Genomic DNA, 26523 nt, shown 5'->3' with positions numbered 1-26523 from the left:
CCAGTCACATAACTGAGACGATATTCCAGAAGCACGCAATTTTACTATGAGCCGCTTGTGTGGTACAGTGTCAAAAGCCTTCCAGAAATTCAGTAATACGGAATCGATCTGAAATCCCTTGTCAATAGCACTCAGCACTTCATGTGAATATAGAGCTACTTGTGTTTCATAGGAACGATGTTTTCTAAACCCATGTTGACTGTGTGTCAATAGACTATTTCCTTTGATGTAATTCATAATGTTTGAACACAATATATGTTCTAAAATCCTGCTGCATATCGACGTTAATGATATGGGCCTGTAATTTAGTGGATTACTCCTACTACCTTTCTTGAATATTGGTGTGACGTGTGCAACTTTCCAGTCTTTGGGTATATGGTCGCAGAACTGTCTGAGCCTCTGATTCAGACCCTCCACTCAGCTCTGTACCAGAGGTCCACAATCGGTCCTGTCGACTATGCTGCAAATGGTCAGTTCTGCTTTCATCTTGCAAGCAAGACTGGCAGCCTTTACCACATCTGCTAGCCGCTCAAAACCAGAGAGAATTTCTTCTGATCCAAAGCAACACACTTCATTGGTACCGACGTGAGCAACCACCTGCAGTTGGCTGCACCCTGTCCTCTTCATGGCATCTGGGAGGACCCTTTCCACATCTGGAATGACTCCACCCGGTATGCACACAGAGTGCACATTGGTTTTCTTACCCTCCTTGTCAGCCAAGTCCCTAAGGGGCCCCATAATGCGCCTAACGTTGGAGCTCCCAACTACCAATAGTCCCACCCTCTGCGATTGTCCGGGTCTTGCAGGCTGAGTGGTTTCTTCTGAAACAGGACAGGCGATAGCATCCGGCTCAGCAACAGTGTCAGCCACAGACAGCACCTGGAACCTGTTTGTCAGACAAACCGGGAAGGCCTTATGTGTGGCCGCCTGGGAAGTCTTTTGTTGCCTGCTTCACCCTGGGGTGACCTCCCACTGGACCACAGGTGAGGGGTCAGCCTCAGTGTGAGCAGTAACTGGGTTGTCCACTGGTGAGGACCGATCGGGGGACTCTGATGCGCTGGACATCCATTGGATCCCCACGGCCAGCCCACAACAGTGGTGCCCATCCACTACAGCCTCAAGCTGTGTAACCGAAGCCATCACAGCCTGAAGCTGAGAGCGAAGTGTCACCAACTCAGCTCGCATCTGCACACAACAATTGCAGTCCCTGTCCTTACCAAAGACCGTGGAAAAGTAAACTATGCAGATAAACGGACTATCGGCACGTGCTGTGCAACTCTAATGTGGACCCTGATGACAACGCACGAACTGTGTCTAGTAATATGCAGATATTCAAGAACCTAACTATTGAAACACTCAGGTGCAACTAAATAATTTGCCCCTGATAAGGAACTTGTAATATATCACAAAATCGGTTTACTTCCTGACGCAAATGAAAACGCGAGAACTGTGGCTATTAGATTTTAAATTTACATGTAGAAACTCAAGAAACTTAACTATTAAAGCGCACAGATGATATAATAAAATTCGCTCCTGGTTAGGAACTCATAAATGTCACAAAGCGGTTTACTTATCTGTTGCTGTGACTCTCACGGTCGGCTACTGCTGCCTGAATAAAATTCCACAATGCTCCTAACTAGGACAAGTTTATCCTATCGGCCTCTGTCAATGACAAACTAGTTGATAACAGTACTGAAACCAAATTCTTAGGACTCTGGCTCCAGAGCAGCATCAGGTGGAGTAAGCATATTGAATATCTCAATGCAGAACTGAGCAAAACATGTTACCTTCTTTGCTCATTAAAATCATGCTGTAGTGAGAAAACAGAAATGAATGCATATCATGCCTATTTTCATCTTCATCTCAGGATGGGTTCACCTTTTGGGGAAACTCTGAAACAGCTAACAGCACTTTTAAACTCCAAAAAATAGCCATTAGAATCTTGTTTGGGTGCGAGCCTAGAGTCTCTTGTAAACCTCTGTTTAAGAAATCTGGTATTCCTCCATTGCCATTATGGAAACCCTTTTATTCTTTAAAATAAATGTAATAGGCAAGGACTGCAGACTGGAAAAAACCTGTGATTTACATGATCACTTTACCAGACAAAACAGAAACTTACATATAACTCAAATCAGCACAGCTCTGTGTCAAAAAGGTACTTTCCATATGTGAGTTAAGCTTTATAACAAACTTCCTGAAAACATTAAAGCTATTACTGAGGTCAGTACCTTTGGAAAAATCTCTAAAGTCATATTTACAGCATCACTGCTTTTACTCAATTGAAGAATATTTACATTTATGAAGTGAAATGTGTTATATAAATACTTAAGTTTGAGTGTATTGTTGTAACCTTAAATACGTTATCCTAGAAATGACTTTCAGCTGTATATTTATAACTTAACTTGTCCTGTGTTTTATGCATAAGATGCATTGTGGACAACAGCACCAATAAATACATCATCATCATCATCATCATCATCATCATCAACAACAACAACAACAACAACAACAATAACGCTGAACAGTAATGTGATGTGCCACACTTATCACTTCCATAATAGTGACTGACCCTATCTGTTGTTGTCTTGCTCCTATGATAACAAAATTTTAATAAACAGTTTTATTTATAAATGTTAACCAGCTGGTGTCCAGAAAATTTTTATTTATACCACTGGCCATAATTCTGTTTGAAATTAATAATTATGAAGAAGTTAACAGAACTATTTATTGAGTAATGTGACAGGCCTGTGGCCGTCTCCTAGACACCAGTGTAGCCAATGAACATTAAATTAGTCAGGCACTTAAACCTTTTCACTTGCCAGAGTACTGTGGGAATCAAGGGAGGAAATACATTGCAAAGAGGGCTGAAGTATATTCCTAGTACCTCACTTCATATGTGTACTGAATCTCTGTAGGTAGCATTTCATGTGATAGTTGATGTTTACCTTCCAGCATTTGACAATTAAGATTTCACAGAGTTTCTGTGACACTCTCTCGTAAGTCTAAATAAAACTGTGGTCATAATAGAGGGAAACTTTCCACGTGGGAAAAATATATCTAAAAACAAAGATGATGTAACTTACCAAACGAAAGCGTTGGTATGTTGATAGAGACGCTAACAAACACAAACAAACACACAAAATTCAAGCTTTCGCAACCCACAATTGCTTCATCAGGAAAGAGGGAAGGAGAGGGAAAGACGAAAGGATGTGGGTTTGGGTTTTAAGGGAGAGGGTAAGGAGTCATTCCAATCCCGGGAGCGGAAAGACTTACCTTAGGGGGAAAAGGGACAGGTATACACTCATGCACACATACACATATCCATCCGCACATATACAGACACTAGCAGACATATGTACTGACTGCATTTTCTCAGTGTCACAATAATGAAACAAAATCAGATTTAAATTATGAATGAGCCTATATGATCATTTCATTTCATATCCATATAAATTGTTACATCCAGATATCTCTATCTATAGTACTATGTTTTGTTTTACACCCACTGTCTAGCATTTGTCATTTCTTTATTAAAACTGTATATCAAGAACGATCCTTTCCATCGTGAACAGTTCTGCTAGGTACATATCCATCAAGAGCTTAATAAGTTATTGTCCTAAAGCTGAACCACAGTTCCTCTACATGCTTCTGCATCAAACAAAATGTTTGTCTCCTTTTTGAGATATCTCCATTATTACACCTGTATATTTTTCTACTTGCTGCTACAAATTCCTCATTGTCAATGCCAACAGTTTCATTCTGGACATCCTCAGATAGGTCAGGTGTATTTGTTGCCTCTGGATCTACTACATTTCTATCATGAGTAGGTTTCTGAACTCTCTCTTATATGTAGTTTTCGGAGTGTGAAGGCAACAACACATTTACAATTAATAAATATTCACAACAGAGTTGTTACATATGTAACACAGATATTACTAAGTACCCAGTTAGTAATAACGGTTGCCACATGTCAGTAGACGTACTACCAGCCACTCACTAAGCTACACCCAACAACTAGAGTGCTCACTTGTTGTTTGTTAACTTTAGAGACCAACAGCAGCATTTACAACTATGCCAATAAGCATTTACCTTATGATATCACTCAAGTACCACTATCACTGTCACTATCACTAACTGGCACTAGCCAAAGCTTAATCTAGATTTTCAGTTTAGAGCAGGGACTTAGCCCATTTATAACTAGACAGGAACTAGCCTGTTCAGCACTGACAGTGGTGTAAAATCTTACAGCAATAGCCCCTGCTTGTAACTTAGCAAGCAGATGAACCACAGCAACACACCTACATTGTTCCTTACAGCTGGTCTTAATGCCCAAACTCATGACAACAATACATAAGCCAGACACTGAGGAACACAAGGCACAACATAAAATATATACACAAGTGTATGTCCAATAAACATAGTCAGAAAGATTGAGAAACAAGACATGCCACGAGAATATTCGAACAAACACAAGCAGCACAAGGCAACAACATAACTAGATACCTACCAAGTTCATTCAGTACACAGAAAGCCAACAAGATTAAAATAATTCGTAAAACACAGCCAGCCGAACTAGATGTTCATTCTGACACGACTATCGCAAACTGCACATCCTCGGACAACACTGGGTCTCAGTAATAGTTCGAACCTGAGATGTTTATATTTTCCCACCTCCGCATTGCAAATGTTTCGAGTGAAATGCCCAGTCGATGCGCTGTTGTTTTCACGTCAATTTTACCGACACTGAGAGTTGTTTAGTTCTCGGGGTTTTGTAAAATTCCTGGATTCGTGTCTAGTCGCTGTGCAGCCTATGAAAAGGATTGCAGAAGACTCCCAAATAAATTCCAAAGTACAGTGCAGTTTTAATACCAATATATTTCCAGGATTCTGGTGTCCGAGCCTGGCGAACTGTACCGGTTACATCAGATGTACCCAAAGTTGACATCAAACGACACCGAGTTCACAACAATCGACCAACGAGTGAGCCTACAATACATTTGCTCGCAACACTAGCCAAAAAACGAGTGCCCAAAGGCACCTGCCCGACCTCTATTTATACTTTTGTTAACAATTACATACAATGAAAATTACAATTTTATGTAAAGTCACAATTAAAAGTTAAACCAAATATGATACACACATTGCTAAAAATTTACAATCTCAGTGCTGAACAAGGTGAATCTATTTTCAACTTAGTTACGAGTTAATATAACATTTTCTGATCAATTATGTTACAGGTAACAATCACATTTCTAAATTTGTTTATAACAAATCAACTAGTGCCCGAATTTTAGTGCTAACATATATTGGAGATTCAATTAATGTGCTTTATTTATATGTTCTATTTAATATGTTGTAGTAATTTTATACTGATAGGTTTACTGGGACATCCTGACCATGTGCTACATTTCTTTCAATTAGTTACAGTATTAATTTCACATTTATATTATGTTTCTCACATAAGAACAATGTTAATCAGCAAAGCATCGTTTTCGAATTATATGTATACTGAAATAGTGGTTATTTTTGTATGTAATTTGGAAACAGGTCACTTTACAATTGGACAGTTAGGACTGGTGTTTATCTTTAATGCTCTCCGAGGGGTTCTGATAGGTAGCAATGAGGTACAGTAATATTTCAAACGACAGTGGTGCAGTTGGTCTTAGTTATGACAACCACATCCAAGTATACTTGCTTGAGCTTCTACATGGTATACAGATGAGACTCATTAGTAATTTCCTCCTGAATGACATCCAAAATTCATTTCTCCATGAACAAACTCACTAAGTGTATCATGTGACCATAGATACAGGGAATCAACAGCAGTTTTCCATTGGATTCCACAAAGTCAGAAACCTCAAAACAAAATAGCTAGTACAAAATGCCAGACAGACATACTATTAGTGATGATCCTCCACTTGGTTTGCCTGGGAGGAAAAAGCAAGACATAACCATCCTGAATCACCATCAATGGATCATTGCTGGAACAGCTGCAAGATCAGGAACACATACACACACCAAACTTAACATTGAATCCCTCACAGATCAGCTTATTGGTGCCTGCAGCTGGAAACGAACACTAACCTGCTACTCACAGAACATGATCGACACTATCCAGTATTTTCATAGTCCACACGTGAATTACAAAGCCATGTGACACAGAGAAACAATTGAAAAACACTCCCAATAAGAGGAACATTCTGCATGGTATCTAACACCCAGCAGATCACTAAACTCATGACATAAGTGGTGCAATCACTGATGTATGGAATCAGTACAAGAATTCAATGAATTCCACCAAGTCAAAGAGGTCAATTGATGATGGTACAAGGCATCAGACAAATTAACTTTTGGCCCCTTATCTCACTCATGGTTCATACACACACAGAGAGAATATAAATGTCTCCATTAGCAACATGTCATTGTGGTAAAAGTCGCAAAGCAAGCCAGCCCCATCAAATATGATGAGTATAGCCAATGTTTTACCAATTTGCAAGTGTGTAACCACACCATTCGACAGCTGACCAAACTACACTAAGTACTTCTACTTCTTAGGAGAATGCTGGACAGCATGCAACGCCATTCTGCTACACATGATGAGGTAATGGGAACCTGTCACAACTACATCTACATATTTGACTTTATGCCTCAGCCACTGAAGGAGGAAAACCTATCTCCACAGCTGCTAGAGCAGGTGCATACTACTGGCTAGTCCCACTCTACTGGAATTCACAAGAGGTAAACACTATGTCCCTGGCCACTGCAAGCTGCAGGTCAAGAATACAGCCAGCAGAGAGAGTCACTTCAACAGAGCACAATGTGTGGGATTTTAAAATCTTCAGAAGCCAAGATCACTTTGCTCAAGAGAGAAAAAGAAAGTTTTTTTTTGTTTCACAGAATGTCTGGCATGCCCACCATTTATCAAACTGTAATTGTCTCAGTTGACTATTCCATGGTTAAAGAACCCTTAAATAAAGACAGTATGATTGTGGAACATCTGTATTAGCAAGCTAAGATTTCTCTAAATTTTCAGTTACAATGGAGAGTGAGTCTGGTGCTTGACAATATCCACATACACTCCGTGATCAAAAGTATCCAGACTCCTGGCTGAAAATGACTTACAAGTTCATGGTGCCCTCCATCGGTAATGCTGGAATCCAATATGGAGGTGGCCCACCCTTAGCCTTGACAATAGCTTCCACTCTCGCAGGCATTCTTTTAGTCAGGCGCTGGATGGTTTCTTGGGGAATGGCAGCCCATTCTTCACAGAGTGCTGCACTGAAGAGAAGTATCAATGTCGGTCAGTGAGGCCTGGCACAAAGTCGGCATTCCAAAACATCCCAAAGGTGTTCTTTAGGATTCAGGTCAAGAATAATTGCAGACCAGTCCATTACAGGGATGTTACTGTTGTGTAATCACTCCGCCACAGTCCGTGCATTATGAACAGGTGCTTGATCATGTTGAAAGATGCAATCGCCATCCCCGAATTGCTTTTCAACAGTGGAATGCAAGAAGGTGCTTAAAACATCAATGTAGGCCTGAGCCGTGATAGTGTCACACAAAACAACAAGGGGTGCAAGCCTCCTCCATGAAAAACACAACCACACCATAACACCACCATCTCTGAATTTTACTTTTGGCACTATGGTGGCTCCACTTGGTATGGTGTCCACAAGGTTCCATCTTGGGTGTTTGAGTTTCTTGTCTCATGACAAACACAACCCCCTTTTTTGATAATCCTATCCTTCAGACATACATTTATATTTACCTAAAAATATCTCACTGGTGTCAATACAGATGGAACCTGAAGTTGTGTGGGAGACCATTTGGGCAAGACTCTGTATCAAGGGTGGACATAAACTTGTACACTGTGTGACCAAAAGTATCTGGACACCCCCAAAAATATACGTTTTTCATATTAGGTGCATTGTGCTCCCACCTACTGCCAGGTATTCCATATCAGAGACCTCAGCAGTCATTGGACATAGTGAGAGAGCAGAATGGGGTGCTCTGTGGAACTCATGGACTTCGAACATGGTCAGGTGATTGGGTGTCACTTGTGTCAAACGTCTGTATGTGAGATTTCCACACTCCTAAACATCCCTAGGTCTACTATTTCCAATGTGATAGTAAAGTAGAAATGTGAAGGGATATGTACAGCACAAGAGGGTACAGGCCAACCTTGTCTGTAGACTGACAAGACCACCGACAGTTGAAGAGGGTCGTAATGTGTAACAGGCAGACATCTATCCAGACCATCTCACAGGAATTCCAACTGTATCAGGATCCACTGCAAGTACTATGACAGTTAGGCAGGACGTGAGTAAACCTGGAGATTCAAAATTTCTCATCTACTGTGCACTTCCTTTGCAATTTATTAGATTCAACTGAGGTGGCATGATCTTAACTAGCATTAAGCAGAATAGTGATACTTTATCATTAATTCAGTGTATAGATAAGTTTCTATGACTTGTTTGTCATTTTTTAACGTATATCACTGAATGTTCTCATTCTTCAATGCAATGTACAGAATGTGGTGGAGGAATGGATGAATAAATGATTGTTCATCATTGGCACATTTCTTCTCATTGTTCATGCAGTAAATTTTCTCCAAATATAGTGTCTGTGGCAGTGTTTTTTTGATTTTGTGGAATTGTAATTTTTCCATTTAGGTAACTGTGATTGATGGGTGTTGCATTATTGCTGCCAGTTTATCATCATGATCAGACCAATAATTTATTTTTTATGTAAAATAAAGGTGGTACTTTTCACAAGTGCTGAGACTTAAACTGTGATGATTTATAGATATGATCCTTGAATCATTATTACTAAGTGCAAGACTATACTCTTCTTTACCAACATAGTAACACCAACTCAGCTCTTTAACATTTTGCTATTTGGAATGATATAACCATGCTATCTCATTGGGAATGCAATGTGTGCTTACTGGATGAATTCAGTGAATTACATATTGGTGAATCATTTACAACCTAAACTGTAAACAAAAAAAGAAAAAAAGAGAAAGTCACACTGTGAAGGAATTATCCAAATGGGATGGAAATTGATAGATGTGCTGTACTTTTACAGACAAATGAGAAAAATTTTATGATTTATTCAACAGAAAGAGCATCATAACTTGAGTATGGCAGTAATGCATTGGTCCACCTCTGGTCCTTATGCAAGCAGTTATTCAGCTTGGCATTGATTGATAGTGTTGTTGGATGAACTCCTGAGGGACATCATGCCATATTCTGTCCAATTAGCTAATTAAATCATCAAAATTCTGAGATGACAAGAATGCTTGCCCATAAAGCTCCAAGCATTCTCAATTGGGGGAGGTCTGGCGATCTTACTGGTCAAGGTAGGATCTGACAAGCATGAAGTCAAGCATTGGAAACTCTCACTGGTTTGTGTGTGTAGGTGGAGGGTGGGAGGGGCATTACTTTGAGGAAGTGTAAGCCCAGGACGGCTTTCAGTGAAGGATAACAAAACAGGGCATGGAATATTGTCAACATACTGCTGTGCTCTGAGGGTGCTGCGGATAACAACCACAAGGATTCTGCTATGAATAGAAATGGCACCCAGACCATCACTCCTGAATGCCAGGCCATATGTTGGGCGACAGTCAGGTTGGTATCTCACCACTGTCTGGGGTGTCTTCAGACATGACTTCACTGGTCATCAGTACCCATTTTGAAGTGGGTGTCATCGCTGAAGACAGTTCTCTTCAGTCAATGAGATTACAGGCTAAAGCATCAAACAGAGGAAATTAACAAATATGTTTTCACTTCATTAGAAGATGAAACAAAATTTAAAAAAAGAAAAGATTTTTTAATGAAACTATGCATTACAGTTTAATAAAAGTTTTGCATTTTTCAGAGTTCTTTGTGTACCAGAAGTGTTGTGATGTGTGACACATACTAAATAACAGAGTGAAAAAGAGAAGGATGGCTACAGACGTAGATGACATTGCCTTTTCGGAGGACAGATGATGAAGAAAATAATTTAAAAGCTGGAGTAAAAATAATGTATTAAAATATGCAGTTACCTTGTAAAGTCAACTGGCAAAAAGTATACACGGACTTCTCTGTCGTCATAAAGCACATGATGTACACTTTGAACTGGAGGGCTATCCAGGGAAAAGATAAATGATGATTGCTAGATGTGATAGTCATTAATACATGTATATGGAGGATACATACACAAAGAAAATATGAGTTTTGTATTTTTGAAAATAAATGATTTATTTAAATTTATTACAATAGTAGTTTAATTATTTTCTTCTTCTGTTTTGCATAACAGACACTTATATTACTTGGAATTAAGTATCCAATTGCATTTTGCCTGAATTTTCTACTCTTTTTGGTGAAATACACAACATTCTAAGGCAAATTGCTTTACTGAAGTTTCTCTTGCTATTTGAACATTGACATGAAGAAAGATAATGCACTTAGTTACTTCTAAGCAGTGAGAAAGTAGTGCAGATGGCTGGGTGTCTTAATAAATGGTAATCACTGATAAGAAAGATCAACAGAAGTTTGTTTGCCAAAAGCAGTAACTTATGGAAAAAGATAGAGATTATATCTATTTAAATTCTGTTTATCTACTGATCTACTCCACTTGAGTGTTTAAAAATCAACTTTTACAAAATACTGATTGCAGTAAATGCAGCATTTTATGCCTCATAACTTCTTGAAAAGAAGCTGATCCTAAGCTTTAGGTAAATATTCTGGCCCTTTTATGTGGTGCTCTGAATTACTGGAGAACTGCGTTCATTTATGAAAATATCATTATATATTTCACTTCGACACTTCTGGAAATTTTCTTTTATTTTCTTTAGATCTTGATTTGCATCCAGTACCTTAACCTGTAAACAGAAAGAAAGGACAAGTAACTTACTTTACATGGAACATAAATTGGGGAAAAGCTTTACAAGAAACAAGTTATGATTACACCACCCAGCCAACAACAATGTCTGTACACAAACAGTAAGGTTCTATCCTTGTTCATTAAGAAAGTGAAAGCATTCTTGTATTTTGTACAAAGTTCAAATAAATATGAATCACCAAATACAGTGGAAACTCCAGAATGGAATAACAACAATCTGGAAAGGAGAGATTGCTAATCACAACATAGAGGAAGCATTGAGTCGCAGACAGGCACAATGATAAAGAATGCTAGAGATATTTAAGAATTTGGCCAAAGTCATCTTCAGAAATAGAAAACTCGCACACATTCACACAAGCACAACTCACACAACCTTAAGATAATAGTGACCAAATGCAGTTTGATGTGAAAAAATTTACTGTGTCAAAATCACACCACAAACATGAATAAAATAATTTCTAATGGATTCTCTGATGACTTCTTATGAGGCCAAGTTCATATTTTCGAATGAAATGTAAATGAATTGCATTTTGTTCAACTAATATCTGTAAGTTACAAACTGATTTTCAGCTTATTAGACCCTCATTACATATCAACTCACTTAACAATGGTCTAATATGTTGAAAAGCAGTTAGTAACAAACAAATATTTTAGAAACAATATGAAATTAGTTTGCTCTCACCCTTAAAAATATGTTTTATAGTTCAGTGAAACCTGCCATACTATTAAAAGTTAAATATTCTTTTCAAGACTATATAGCTTTCTCCTGTTTTTATCAACTTGTTCTAGCACATTATTCTGGATGGAGAGTGGCAATGGCATTCAGCACAAAGCAAATGCTAAACATATTTTTATTGGGCCAGAATATTATGATTCTGACCATTGTCTTTGCTGATTCTAAGGGCTCTACAACAGCTGTCACACAGAAAATAAATATGTGCAGAATGATTGTTGACTGACTGTCTTTTATGAATATTTTTATATTGTGAAAAAGGTTATCTTCAATATGAGTTAACTCCAAGTTTGATGAAATAATCTGTTTCACTTTTATGCTTTAAGACAATGTCTCCCCCCCCCCCCCCCCCCCATCTCTTTCTCTTTCTAAGATGTGGGTAACCTTACAAGATGTTAAATAACAAGATATAATGGTTTATTAATCAAAAGGAAGTTTATCCCTTATGCAGGTAGTTCATGCCCTGGTTGGTTTGTTAAGCTACCAGCCAGACTCCTCTTCCTTGATCCGTACTGGCTACACACAGTGACTACATAGAGGGCAGATTGTCAACAATTCAAGGTTCGCATGAACAGGCTATCCCTGCTGAAGTTATAACCATACTTGGCATATAGGTCACACTGAATTACAATTGAATAATTCAAGAAAATAATTTAAGGAAAATTTGATGAAATAATTAAATGCCTAGATGACCTGTAAATTAATTACCTTCAGGCCATTTCAAAAAATGACAATTTCTTTAAAAAACTTTAATTTCTCACATTATATTTGATGCATATCAAAAATACTATTATAAGCACTGAAGTAGGAGAGAAGAAGAAAGTGAGTCTTTAACTTATGAAAATGCTAATAGTGTGCAATAGAAGAAATCCATCCATTAACCAGCAAAGATATTAGGACTTACACTGAAGCACCAAAGAAACTGGTCTATGCATGCATATTCAAATACAGAGATATGTAAACATGTGGAATGCGGTGCTGCAGTTGGCAACACCTATATAAGACAGCAAGTGTCTGGCACAGTTGTTAGATTGGTTACTGTTGCTGCGGTTGGCAACACCTATATAAGACAACAAGTGTCTGGCACAGTTGTTAGATTGGTTACTGTTGCTACAATGGCAGGTTATCAAGATTTAAGTGAGTTTGAATGTGGTGTTATAGTGGTGCAGTAGCAATGGGACACAGAATGTCCAAGGTAGCGATGAAGTGGGAATTTTCCTGTACGCTCATTTCACAAGTGTACCGTGAAAATCAGGAATCTGGTAAAACATCAAATTTCCAACATCTCCGCGGGTGGGAAAAGATCCTGCAAGAATGGGACCAACAAAGACTGAAAAGAATTGTTCAGTGAGACAGAAGTGCAACCCTGCCTCAGATTTCAGTGCTGGGCTATCAACAAGTGTCAGTGTGTGAACCATTCAATGAAACATCATTGACATGGGCTTTCGGAGCCGAACGCCCACTCGTGTACCCTTGATGAATGCATGACACAAAGTTTTACACCTCGTCTGGGCCTGTCATCACCTACATTGGACTGTTGATGACTGGAAACATGTTGCCTGGTCAGACAAGTCTTATTTCAAATTGTATTGAGCGAATGGACGTTTACGGATATGGAGACAACCTCATGAATCCTTGGTCCCTGCATGTCAGCAAGGACTGTTTAAGTTGGTGGAGGCTCTGTAATGGTGTTGGGCATGTGCAGTTGGGGTGATATGGAACCCCTGATATGTCTAGATATAACTCTGGCAGGTGACACATATGTAAACATCCTGCCTGATCATGTGTGTCCATTCATGTCCATTGTGCATTCTCACAGACTCTCATAATTCCAGCAGGATATTGTGACACTCCACACATCCAGAATTGCTACAGAGTGGCTCCAGGAACACTCTTCTGATTTTAAACATTTCCACTGGCCACCAAATTTCCCAGACACGAACATTATTGAGCATATCTGGGATGCCTTGCAACATGCTGTTCAGAAGAGATATCCACCCCTTCGTACTCTTATGAATTTATGGACAGCCCTGCAGGATTCGTGGTACCAGTTCCCTCAAGCACTACTTCAGACATTAGTCGAGTCCATGCCACTTCATGCTGCAGCACTTCTGTGTGCTCATGGGGGTCCTACATGATACTAGGCAGGTGTGCCAGTTGCTTTGGCTCATCGGTGTATGTAATGTCAAATGTTAGAAATACAACAGCCATCCACAAAAAATGATTTAAAAGTTTGCGTTGCCAAAGTCTGAGAAAGACAATAAAATGGCTAAAAAGCCTTAATTCCATATAAAGTACAAAAAGGAATGAATAAATTCTTTCATCTTTATATGAAGAACCTTGGGAAGTAATTGATATTCCCATCCCAAAGCATCACTGTTTCAAGACCCTTTAACAGACATCATAACAGTATTATAGAATCAAGAGAATGCCAGAAAAATATTGGGAACTTCAGTAAAAGAACCTAGTTTGCAAAAACAGAATACACATAGAACTGAACCCAAAAATCAATACAATAGCGATTGTGTCATATTTTTTTGTACTTTTATAGCTTGTTTAATGGCTAGTAGTTTTAAGAAGGAAAGGGAATATTATGTTGACAAATATCCGTTTGTTAGGGGTAGCTGACCTCATTATTATAATAATTCAAACACATTTAAAGTTCATGTGAAGAGAGTAATTACATACTAATAAGCTAGTAGATGGCTGTGGTTAGTGCATTGTTGAGGAGCAGTATTAAAGCTTTTTCTGAACAGTGAAATTTTATAATCACAGCAGTTGGAATCACATTTTTGGGGGGGCTGCAGTAGGGAAGACCACATCACTGGTTCTGTAGGAAGATGATCATCAGTCCTCTGGCTGTGGGGGAAGGCACTGCTTGAACACAAGGATCCTTGGGGAGGGTGCAGGATGGGTTATGTAATAAAACTGCCATTTAGGCGTCCTTTGCATCCCTGGAGAGACTACATTTATAATATGCTTAGTTAATTGTTTAATGTACAATGATGCAATGCAACCATACCAGTAATCAGCCTGTTTAAGGCAGCTTATGTAAAATCTGAGTTTGCTATTGTATTCTGCACACAGTAACAATTTTGTGAACATGCTAGAAACATTTTGTTTTCGATAATTACTACTTAATTGATCTAAACTTGCTATGCTTTTGAGTACAATATCTGTTTTACAGCTTACAAATTTATTTTTGACAAATTGGGTAGCTACTTTTAATAAACATATTATTTGGAATTCATATGCAAGCTAGGAATACTTTTCATTCATTCTTTCAACTGTAATTAACTAAAATGTAATATGTATGTTATTTTCTGGAAACTTTTAAATTACTTGGTAATTCTTAATGAAATCATGTCTGCGTCCACACAAAATTGTAAAGCATTATTTTCATTATTTTTCTATGTACGTGAATTACATTTGTTAGACACTTTTAATTGTCATTTCTTAAAATTTGTAAATTCTGATCGTCAGTGACTGTTGTAAATCATATAAATACCAGCAGTTTGTGAACAGCAGAAAGGCAGTTTGTTACCAACCATCAACAGCATGGCATGTAAAACTTTGTTTACATATTTTTCGCCACCGAAAATCTTGCATGTTAATAAGGCAGTTTTGTGGGGAATCTGTACCTGGATTTAATTTAGTACAGTACATGGTGAGTTTTTCAGCAGCCCAGAGAGGAGCTTCAGAGTATTTGCAGAAAGCTGCATCTGAAGAATGAAGATCTACATTTTGTGTAAATTTCACAAACATTTTTGGTAACAACATTTCATCTCTAAATTAATGAACAGTTCTGCATTTTTCAGTTCAATCAATCTTGTGGTTCACCTAGTTATTGTGGCCATGAAACTGACATAAACTTTCAACTTTTGTAAGTCTGTAAATATTTTAATTATCAGCACATCCACATAATACACATCCCACACCATGCTGACTTTTTCACCATCAGCAGTTCCATTTCAACGTGCAAGTCTGTACAGAGTGTTAATGTGTGTTAAGTTTCAGGGACAATAACTGATTGCAAAAAGTGCTGTCCTTGCCTTTGGATGGACGGATCCATCTGGGAAAAAGTATATGTGCGAAAGTGTGGGCCATCACTGATACAGCGGATTTTATCAGATGAGTACATTTATTGATTTTCTTTTCTTTCTCTACTTTCAGTATTTAAACAATTCAATAGCAGGAAGTGCTTTCATTGTTCACACCATATAGTCAGTCAGAGAATACTGCGTGTGAGAGTTTTGAAAGAATTTGCCAGGAAAAGTGTTTTCTTATGATTTGTTTAATAAATAGGCCAGTATGAGTAAAAGTAACTTAGATCAAGTGAGCATTATGACCAGATCCAGACATCGGCTAGCCGTGTCGACTCCAAACTTAGGCCTTATTCACAAAGAGATACTTAAGCCTCCATGCAACTGAGATATTCTGCAGCAAAAAGACCTGGAATGTGTAACTAGGCGGGGTCATTCAGACGCGGTACTTCAGTAGTGGTGTCCCAGAGTTGGGATTCTACGCAATCTGACATGCTAGTCACTGAGTCTCCCACTCTCAGATGTATTCGTACAATTGGGTTGTGAAGTGTGTGAACAAATGTTTAATCTGAAATTTGTGAGAGAAGTGGAGAAATGTCTGGACCTATGCAATTACAAATTGAAAGGGTGTTCAAGGAATGAGGTGACAGAGAGACCATGGCATTAAGTGGCCAAGGAGGTTAATCTATCAGGTAAGTTCATTATCAGTAATCAAAATTTCAACATAAAATAAGTGTGCTCTAGTCACTATGCTTTAAAACCCATTTTCTTGAAAAACTAATCAAATATTTATAAGCACCCACTACACAATACATGTAATAAAAATGTAACTAGAACATTTTTAATTACATAATTAAAAACACACAGAAATTCATTCATAAGTTTTACATAAATTCATGTTACAAATCAAAAAAGGGTGTAGCAAAAGAAATTATAGCAGATCCTGATTATTGTTGGTGCAGTGCCTTGACTGCCATAGGAGGGAAGCACAAGGTGCCAGAAAGCACTTGGCTAAATAATTGTTTACTTCATAAGCAGCAGAATGAGAATGCAGCACAATGTCTCTCCTTGGCTGTATTCTGATGGCATTTCGGATTTGTTGCATTGTTGTTCACCACAACTGTAGAGCATACTTTCCTGTTTTCAAATGAAATTATGCAGAATGCAAATGGATTTTATCATGTCAACCACTCTTTCTGTAGTTCGAGAATGCATAGGACTGCTCCAGATTTGGAACTCTTTGGTCATGATTCCAAATGTGCATTCTACAGATTATCTTCCTCTGCTTAATCTGTAATTTAAATTCTCATCAGATTATCAAGTGTTATTTATGGGTATGGCTGCATCAAGTAGCACAATAATGGAAATGCTTCATCTCCTACAAAGTAATAACCAAAATCATATTGATTTTCATCATCTGGTAATATTGAAGGCAATGGCAACTTTAATCTTCCATTTGTAATTCAGCATTTGGTTGCTGCAGCATGAAATATACCTTCATCTCTATTTCTACGTGCATAGTCAGTTTCAATTACAATGAAGAAACCATCAGCATCACTGCATGCCAACAACACTATGGAGTGGTACTGTTTATAACTGAAGTTAGCTGAATCCATTCCAAGTAATTTTTCAATGTGGATACACTTCCCATCCACTGCAAGCAATTAGGAAAATTCTGTAGTGAATAAAAATGTTGAGCTGTCGTTTTCCACTGCTGTTCATTTGAATTAGCATGTAGGTTTCATGTCATTCAACACTTCCCAAATTATTATGGTAGTTTCGTGGATGATGTATGCAATTGTGCTGTGCTCTCTAGCAAAGTAAAACAACAATGATGCAAAAATAGATCCTGTTGCCAGGTACCTGCAAGAGCTAATACAGTTGTAGCACAATAACATCCATACCATTGGTACCTGTGCGTATGTTCGTATTTGGAAACCTGTGTGTGTACTGCCATATTTCACATTGTTTATTAATTATTTATTTATAATACTTTTTTGCAGTGATTTAATGCAAGGAGAAGTGGCAAAATTTATGATCTGTATTTGTGTGCATCTGAAGCCCCTGCCCAGTGGTTCCCATAGAAGTGAGAAACCATATTTTTGTCAGAGGAAATGAAGTTCAGGCTTCTGTTTATCAAAATGATGACTGCACCTGACAGAAATTTGTCAGAGAAAGCAGAAATTACACCTATTGTGTCACAGCAGTTGTGTGAATTGTCTCACAGAGTAGGCAGAAAATATTACACCTACACCACCACCACCACCGCCACCTTCTTCAACCACACCACTGCCACAGGAAGACGTGCTCCAGACTATGGAATCAGACAGCCCATGACTGCTTAAATGAAAACAACAATCCCTCACAGGTGTGGATAAAACCTTCAAGGATTATCTCAATGATAAAAAAAGGCAACTTGCTACTACAACCAGCAATTCCCAAGGCAAAATAACATTTCTTCTCAGTTTACTGTCATAAATCAAACCAATGATGGAAGTACAAATAAAGACATTCAAGAATAGAGTCCTCCAAGCAACTAATGACATAATGTATAGCAACCAGTCCAAAGCACACAGCCGACAGGCCCCTACAGAGGCAGCCATGTATTCTATTCGGAGTGAGAGATATGGAAGCCATACAATACTGGAGGAGGAGCACTGACAGGACTCTTCAACATGTTATGAAGTTGTGTGTGATGTTTTAGATTCCATTGATACCACCACGGAATTTATTTTTGACAACCACCAGTTAAATAACTTTTGTGTACTGTTCTATCAGCACATAATCTTTACATTGATCTTTACATCAATATTTTGTTTTCTTTAATATGGATACACACCTATATTGTTTGTTTTTGTGTAAATACATATGGAAAAAGTAAAATCCAAAATATTGGTACAATGTGATTTGAGACTTACCTCAGTGGTATTAGAGGTTGCTCATCAGGGCTCACACATTCCCTCATGTTTGTGATAGTGTAATGAATGTAAGGAGTAACCATTTGTTTGGATCTAGATAAGACTCCTTTCTCATCTCATAGAATGTGAGGAATTTTGAATCTGATTCCTGCAGGTCTTTTACAACAACTTGCAACCTACAATTTATATTATTCTCAGTGTAAGGATGGCCCCACAACTTTCTCACTTTTCTCCTACTGTACCAGCGGTAATAATAATGCTGTATTATAATATTATCATCACTACTAGAGTAACTAGACATTGTACTACTGGGAGCACAGTACACAAAGAAATGTGGTACATACATCCTTTGCCCACAGCCAATGAAATTGATTTAATTTTCTGTTCACACTGCAAGTAATTTGGTAGTATGTGAGATGGGTGTTGTGCCTATGTGAATGTGATCGGCTACTTGAGTCATCCAGTCTCCCAATCTCTTGGTTGTCAGGTAGCTGCAGAGCTGATTTGAGTATCCCCATGTGAATAGGGTCTCAAATTTTCCATATTGGAATTGTGGAAATACGTCTCACTGTTCGTTTCAAGATTTTCAGCATATGGGACAGCCTGTTAATTGAATTGAACAGCCTTCTTAGCTACTAGACAGTAAATTATTAGAACAAAATAAGAAAATGGATGATAATTTTAAAAATGCTGATAAAAATATGGACCAAAAATTTTAAAGAATGGATGTAAAGTTTGAAAACTAAATAATAGCCTAAACTCAATTAAGTAGGATATTGTTGAAGTAATAAGTGAGTAGGCGATGTAGAATTAGAAGTTGACTGAAGAAATTCACAGTCGTTGAATTACACTTGGTTAATGATTAAGTGGATGTAGTTGAAGAGCAAGTAAAAGAGAATGAAAGTGTTCCAAATGATTAATGGAAAATCTCATATAAGATGTGAAACAAATACTAACAAAGAGATAGAGGGGCTGGCCAGTACTTACCTCAGCTCAGTACAGCCGATAGATACACATAAAACAGAACTGAAAATTTACATTCCTAGCTTTCGGAACTTTGTTCCTTCATCAGGGAGGAGAGAGGGGAAAAAAAGGGAAGAAGGGAAAGAGGATTCAGTTACTCACAACCCAGGTTATGAAGCAACAGGGAAAGGTAAACAGGGAGGGTAGCAAGGATGGAGGCATGGTTGTCAGAGGGAAGCCAAAGATATTCTACTGTAAGTACTGTGCCAGCTTCAAACCAAAGAGGATGCATACAGAAGTAAAGTATAAAGATAAACACAACTATGTAAGATGAAAAGATGCGTGAATGGCTAAAGAGGAAAGGGAAAGAGGAGAAGACTGAAGAGTGAATGGGAGTGAGGTTCTTTAACGTAGGTTCAGTCCAGGGGGATGGCGGGATGAAAGGATGTGTTGGAGTGCAAGTTCCCATCTCCGCAGTTCAGAGGGACTGGTGTTGGGTGGGAGAAGCCAAATGGCACGTACGGTGTAGCAGGTTCCTAGGTCCCTAGAATTATGCTGGAGGGCATGCTCCGCTACTGGGTATTGGGCATCTCCTAGGCGGACAGTTCGTCTGTGTCCGTTCATTCGCTCAGCCAGTTTGGTTGTTGTCATGCCAATGTAAAAGGCTGTGCAGTGCAGGCACGTCAGTTGATAAATGACATGTGTAGTTTCACACGTAGCCCTGCCTTGAATTGTGTATGTTTTACCAGTAGCGGGGCTGGAGTAGGTGGTTGTGGGCGGATGCATGGGGCAGGTTTTGCAGCGGGGTCGGTTACAGGGGTAGGAACCGCTGGGTAGAGAAGGTAGTCTGGGAATATTGTAGGGTTTAACAAGGATGTTACGGAGGTTAGGGGGGCGACGAAAGGCAACTCTGGGTGGTGTGGGGAGAATTTTGTCAAGGGATGATCTCATTTCAGGGGTTGACTTGAGAAAGTCATATCCCTGGCGGAGTAATTTGTTGATGTTTTCGAGGCCAGGATAATACTGGGTGACAAGGGGGATGCTTCTGTGTGGTCTGGGGGTAGGAACATTGTTGTTGGACGGGGAGGAATGTATTGCTCGGGAAATCTGTTTGTGGACAAGGTCTGCAGGATAGTTGCGGGAGAGGAAAGCACTGGTCAGGTTATTGGTGTAGTTGTTGAGGGATTCGTCACTGGAGCAGATACGTTTGCCACGAATACCTAGGCTGTAGGGAAGGGAGCGTTTGATGTGGAAAGGATGGCAGCTATCAAAGTGAAGGTACTGTTGTTTGTTTGTGGGTTTGATATGGACTGAGGTGTGGATGTGAGCTTCAACAAGATGAAGGTCAACATCCAGGAAGGTGGCTTGGGTTTTGGAGAAGGACCAGGTGAAATTCAGATTCGAAAAGGAGTTGAGGTTATGGAGGAAATTAAGGAGTGTTTCTTCACCATGAGTCCAGACCACAAAGATGTCATCTATAAACCTATACCAGGCCAGGGGAAGCAGCTGTTGGGTCTTCAGGAAAGCCTCCTCCATGCGGCCCATGAAGAGGTTGGCATAGGAGGGAGCCATCCTGGTTCCCATGGCCGTTCCCCTGATTTGTTTGTAGGTCTGGCCTTCAAAAGTGAAGTAATTATGGGTGAGGATGAAGTTGGTAAGTGTGATAAGGAACGAGGTTTTTGGAAGATCTTCGGGTGGGCGTTGGGAGAGGTAGTGCTCAAGGGCAGAGAGACCATGGGTATGTGGGATGTTTGTGTAAAGGGATGTAGCATCTATGGTGACAAGAAAGGTTTCAGGTGGGAGAGGAGTGGGAATGGATTTGAGGCGTTCTAGGAAGTGGTTTGTGTCTTTGATGTAGGATGGGAGTCTGCGGGTGATAGGTTGTAGGTGCTGGTCTACCAGAGCTGAGATACGTTCGGTTGGGGATTTGAAGCCTGCTACAATGGGACGGCCAGGATGGTTCTCTTTGTGGATTTTGGGTAATAGGTAGAAGGTAGGGGTACGTGGCTCAGGTGGAGTGAGTAAGTCTATGGAAGCCGTTGTGAGGCCTTGTGAGGGACCTTGGATTTTTAGGATTTTTTGCAGCTCAGTCTGGATGGAGGGAATGGGATCCTGGGTAACAGCTTTGTAGGTTGAGGTGTCAGAGAGTTGACGCAGTCCTTCTGCCACATACTCCACACGGTCAAGTACGACAGTTGTGGAGCCTTTATCCGCCGGGAGGATGACAATAGAGTGGTCTATTTTCAGCTCTTTAATGGCACGGGATTCAGCTGGGGTGATGTTGGGGGTTGTCGGGATGTTCTTCAAGAAGGACTGGGAGGCAACACTGGATGTGAGGAATTCCTGAAATGTCTGCAAGGGATGGTTTTGGGGGAGGGGAGGAGGATCCCTTTGAGAAGGCAGTCGAAACTGTTCTAGACAGGGTTCAACACTGGGTCTAGTACTTGGGGGCTGTGTTTGGGTAGTGAAGTGATATTTCCAGTTGAGGTTCCGGGTGAATGAGAGGAGATCTTTAACCAGGGCAGTGTGGTTGAATTTAGGTGTGGGGCTAAAGGTTAAGCCTTTTGATAGAACAGATGTCTCTGGAGGAGAGAGGGATCTGGATGAGAGGTTTAGGACTGAATTGGGACTGGTGATATGTGGCATTTGACTGTGGTTGTAGTTGAGATTTGGTCTGTGTGGGGTATGTGCTGGGATGGGGAGATTGAGTAGGGTGGCTAGGCTAGGTTTGTTGGCTATGAGGGGGGTTTGTTGAAGGTTCTGTTGTGGTTGGTGTTTGTGAGGGATAGGGAGAGGGACCCCACTTCTTAGGTGTTGCACTAGCACTGTGGATAGTTTTTTCAGGTGTTGTGTGGCATGGAACTCAAGTTTGCAGCTGGCTTCTAGGATGATGTTCCTCAGTGTGTTCTCCAAGCAAGGGTTTGAGAGGTGGAGGACTTTGAAGAGAGATAGGAGCTGTTGGGAGTGGTGGTTACATGAAGTAGTGTAGAGATTCAGGACAAGTTGGGTAAGGGCTAAGGATTGAAGGTTCTGGAAGTCCAGGAGAGACTGGTGGAAGGAGGAATTGCACCCAGAGATGGGAACTTTTAAGGTAAGCCCTTTAGGGGTAATTCCAAAGGTTAAGCAGGACTGGAGGAAAAGTATGTGGGATTGCAGTTTGGCTACAGTGAATGCATGTTTCCGGAATGAATGTAAATAATGTGGTATAGGATTAGGGTACATAGTGGGTAACTGGTGGATAGGGAAATTAGATAACTAAAGTTGAGATAGTAATCATAAGAAGGAGTAAAACACGGAGGGAAGGACGAGAAGGAAAGAAATTGTGTTGGTAATGTTCAATACCAAAGGAAGACCAGTAAATAAGAAAAATACGGAAAAAGTTAACCAGACCAAGCAAGTATGTCCAGATCAGGGGAAAAAGAACACACGTAGCTCAGAAACAGAGATAGCGAGTGGCGAAAAAAGATTGCGCGTGCCGCAAAAGCGATCGCGCGTGCCGCAAAAAAGATCGCGCGTGCCGCAAAAAAGATCGCGCGTGCCGCAAAAAAGATCGCGGGTGGGGCAGAAATGTCCCAAAAAATTTTTCTTGTGGCAGAGAAAGATAGCCAATGGCACAAAAATATCGCCAGCAACAAGAAATCGACGGAAATGGATGATACTGGTAGGTGTGGAAGAGATTGTTGGCAGTGATTGTTGGCTGGGAAACAGCGAATAACGAACGTTAAAACTATGGAATGTTGAATAAATAAATCAATAAATAAAAAAGAGAAGAGGACTATAAACGGAACAAGATAATAGGAGGAAGATGAAACTAGCACAGTTGGTGACGAAAATATTTATTTATGTATATATAAAACACTGAAGAAGAGAAAGTGTTAAGATGACAGACGTAAGTGATAGCTAACAAAAGGGACAAAACAATGAAGGATGTGGACCATATAGGTGATCTAAATGATTAATGGAAAATCTCATATAAGATGTGAAACAAATACTAACAAAGAGATAGAGGGGCTGGCCAGTACTTACCTCAGCTCAGTACAGCCGATAGATACACATAAAACAGAACTGAAAATTTACATTCCTAGCTTTCGGAACTTTGTTCCTTCATCAGGGAGGAGAGAGGGGAAAAAAAGGGAAGAAGGGAAAGAGGATTCAGTTACTCACAACCCAGGTTATGAAGCAACAGGGAAAGGTAAACAGGGAGGGTAGCAAGGATGGAGGCATGGTTGTCAGAGGGAAGCCAAAGATATTCTACTGTAAGTACTGTGCCAGCTTCAAACCAAAGAGGATGCATACAGAAGTAAAGTATAAAGATAAACACAACTATGTAAGATGAAAAGATGCGTGAATGGCTAAAGAGGAAAGGGAAAGAGGAGAAGACTGAAGAGTGAATGGGAGTGAGGTTCTTTAACGTAGGTTCAGTCCAGGGAGATGGCGGGATGAAAGGATGTGTTGGAGTGCAAGTTCCCATCTCCGCAGTTCAGAGGGACTGGTGTTGGGTGGGAGAAGCCAAATGGCACATACGGTGTAGCAGGTTCCTAGGTCCCTAGAATTATGCTGGAGGGCATGCTCCGCTACTGGGTATTGGGCATCTCCTAGGCGGACAGTTCGTCTGTGTCCGTTCATTCGCTCAGCCAGTTTGGTTGTTGTCATGCCAATGTAAAAGGCTGTGCAGTGCAGGCACGTCAGTTGATAAATGACATGTGTAGTTTCACACGTAGCCCTGCCTTGAATTGTGTATGTTTTACCAGTAGCGGTGCTGGAGTAGGTGGTTGTGGGCGGATGCATGGGGCAGGTTTTGCAGCGGGGTCGGTTACAGGGGTAGGAACCGCTGGGTAGAGAAGGTAGTCTGGGAATATTGTAGGGTTTAACAAGGATGTTACGGAGGTTAGGGGGGCGACGAAAGGCAACTCTGGGTGGTGTGGGGAGAATTTTGTCAAGGGATGATCTCATTTCAGGGGTTGACTTGAGAAAGTCATATCCCTGGCGGAGTAATTTGTTGATGTTTTCGAGGCCAGGATAATACTGGGTGACAAGGGGGATGCTTCTGTGTGGTCTGGGGGTAGGAACATTGTTGTTGGACGGGGAGGAATGTATTGCTCGGGAAATCTGTTTGTGGACAAGGTCTGCAGGATAGTTGCGGGAGAGGAAAGCACTGGTCAGGTTATTGGTGTAGTTGTTGAGGGATTCGTCACTGGAGCAGATACGTTTGCCACGAATACCTAGGCTGTAGGGAAGGGAGCGTTTGATGTGGAAAGGATGGCAGCTATCAAAGTGAAGGTACTGTTGTTTGTTTGTGGGTTTGATATGGACTGAGGTGTGGATGTGAGCTTCAACAAGATGAAGGTCAACATCCAGGAAGGTGGCTTGGGTTTTGGAGAAGGACCAGGTGAAATTCAGATTCGAAAAGGAGTTGAGGTTATGGAGGAAATTAAGGAGTGTTTCTTCACCATGAGTCCAGACCACAAAGATGTCATCTATAAACCTATACCAGGCCAGGGGAAGCAGCTGTTGGGTCTTCAGGAAAGCCTCCTCCATGTGGCCCATGAAGAGGTTGGCATAGGAGGGAGCCATCCTGGTTCCCATGGCCGTTCCCCTGATTTGTTTGTAGGTCTGGCCTTCAAAAGTGAAGTAATTATGGGTGAGGATGAAGTTGGTAAGTGTGATAAGGAACGAGGTTTTTGGAAGATCTTCGGGTGGGCGTTGGGAGAGGTAGTGCTCAAGGGCAGAGAGACCATGGGTATGTGGGATGTTTGTGTAAAGGGATGTAGCATCTATGGTGACAAGAAAGGTTTCAGGTGGGAGAGGAGTGGGAATGGATTTGAGGCGTTCTAGGAAGTGGTTTGTGTCTTTGATGTAGGATGGGAGTCTGCGGGTGATAGGTTGTAGGTGCTGGTCTACCAGAGCTGAGATACGTTCGGTTGGGGATTTGAAGCCTGCTACAATGGGACGGCCAGGATGGTTCTCTTTGTGGATTTTGGGTAATAGGTAGAAGGTAGGGGTACGTGGCTCAGGTGGAGTGAGTAAGTCTATGGAAGCCGTTGTGAGGCCTTGTGAGGGACCTTGGATTTTTAGGATTTTTTGCAGCTCAGTCTGGATGGAGGGAATGGGATCCTGGGTAACAGCTTTGTAGGTTGAGGTGTCAGAGAGTTGACGCAGTCCTTCTGCCACATACTCCACACGGTCAAGTACGACAGTTGTGGAGCCTTTATCCGCCGGGAGGATGACAATAGAGTGGTCTATTTTCAGCTCTTTAATGGCACGGGATTCAGCTGGGGTGATGTTGGGGGTTGTCGGGATGTTCTTCAAGAAGGACTGGGAGGCAACACTGGATGTGAGGAATTCCTGAAATGTCTGCAAGGGATGGTTTTGGGGGAGGGGAGGAGGATCCCTTTGAGAAGGCAGTCGAAACTGTTCTAGACAGGGTTCAACACTGGGTCTAGTACTTGGGGGCTGTGTTTGGGTAGTGAAGTGATATTTCCAGTTGAGGTTCCGGGTGAATGAGAGGAGATCTTTAACCAGGGCAGTGTGGTTGAATTTAGGTGTGGGGCTAAAGGTTAAGCCTTTTGATAGAACAGATGTCTCTGGAGGAGAGAGGGATCTGGATGAGAGGTTTAGGACTGAATTGGGACTGGTGATATGTGGCATTTGACTGTGGTTGTAGTTGAGATTTGGTCTGTGTGGGATATGTGCTGGGATGGGGAGATTGAGTAGGGTGGCTAGGCTAGGTTTGTTGGCTATGAGGGGGGTTTGTTGAAGGTTCTGTTGTGGTTGGTGTTTGTGAGGGATAGGGAGAGGGACCCCACTTCTTAGGTGTTGCACTAGCACTGTGGATAGTTTTTTCAGGTGTTGTGTGGCATGGAACTCAAGTTTGCAGCTGGCTTCTAGGATGATGTTCCTCAGTGTGTTCTCCAAGCAAGGGTTTGAGAGGTGGAGGACTTTGAAGAGAGATAGGAGCTGTTGGGAGTGGTGGTTACAT

General features: G+C 40.6%; 1 protein-coding gene across 1 annotated transcript in view; it reads right to left on the bottom strand.

Annotated features, from left to right (window-relative positions):
- Window positions 1-10270: 10270 nt before the first annotated feature.
- Window positions 10271-26523, bottom strand: part of LOC124798241 (deoxynucleoside kinase-like) — a 93117-nt gene continuing 76864 nt past the window's right edge. The window contains exon 5 of the mRNA XM_047261558.1: window positions 10271-10867. Within this exon, the coding sequence (XP_047117514.1) occupies window positions 10739-10867 (129 nt within the window). The 3' untranslated portion in view covers window positions 10271-10738. The remainder of the gene's footprint in view (window positions 10868-26523) is intronic.

This window comes from Schistocerca piceifrons, chromosome 5 (genome assembly GCF_021461385.2).
Source record: "Schistocerca piceifrons isolate TAMUIC-IGC-003096 chromosome 5, iqSchPice1.1, whole genome shotgun sequence".
In the NCBI taxonomy this organism is placed as follows: Eukaryota; Metazoa; Arthropoda; class Insecta; order Orthoptera; family Acrididae; genus Schistocerca; species Schistocerca piceifrons.
The sequence above is the reverse complement of the archived record's forward strand: the minus strand, read 5'-3'. Positions and strand labels throughout refer to the sequence as shown.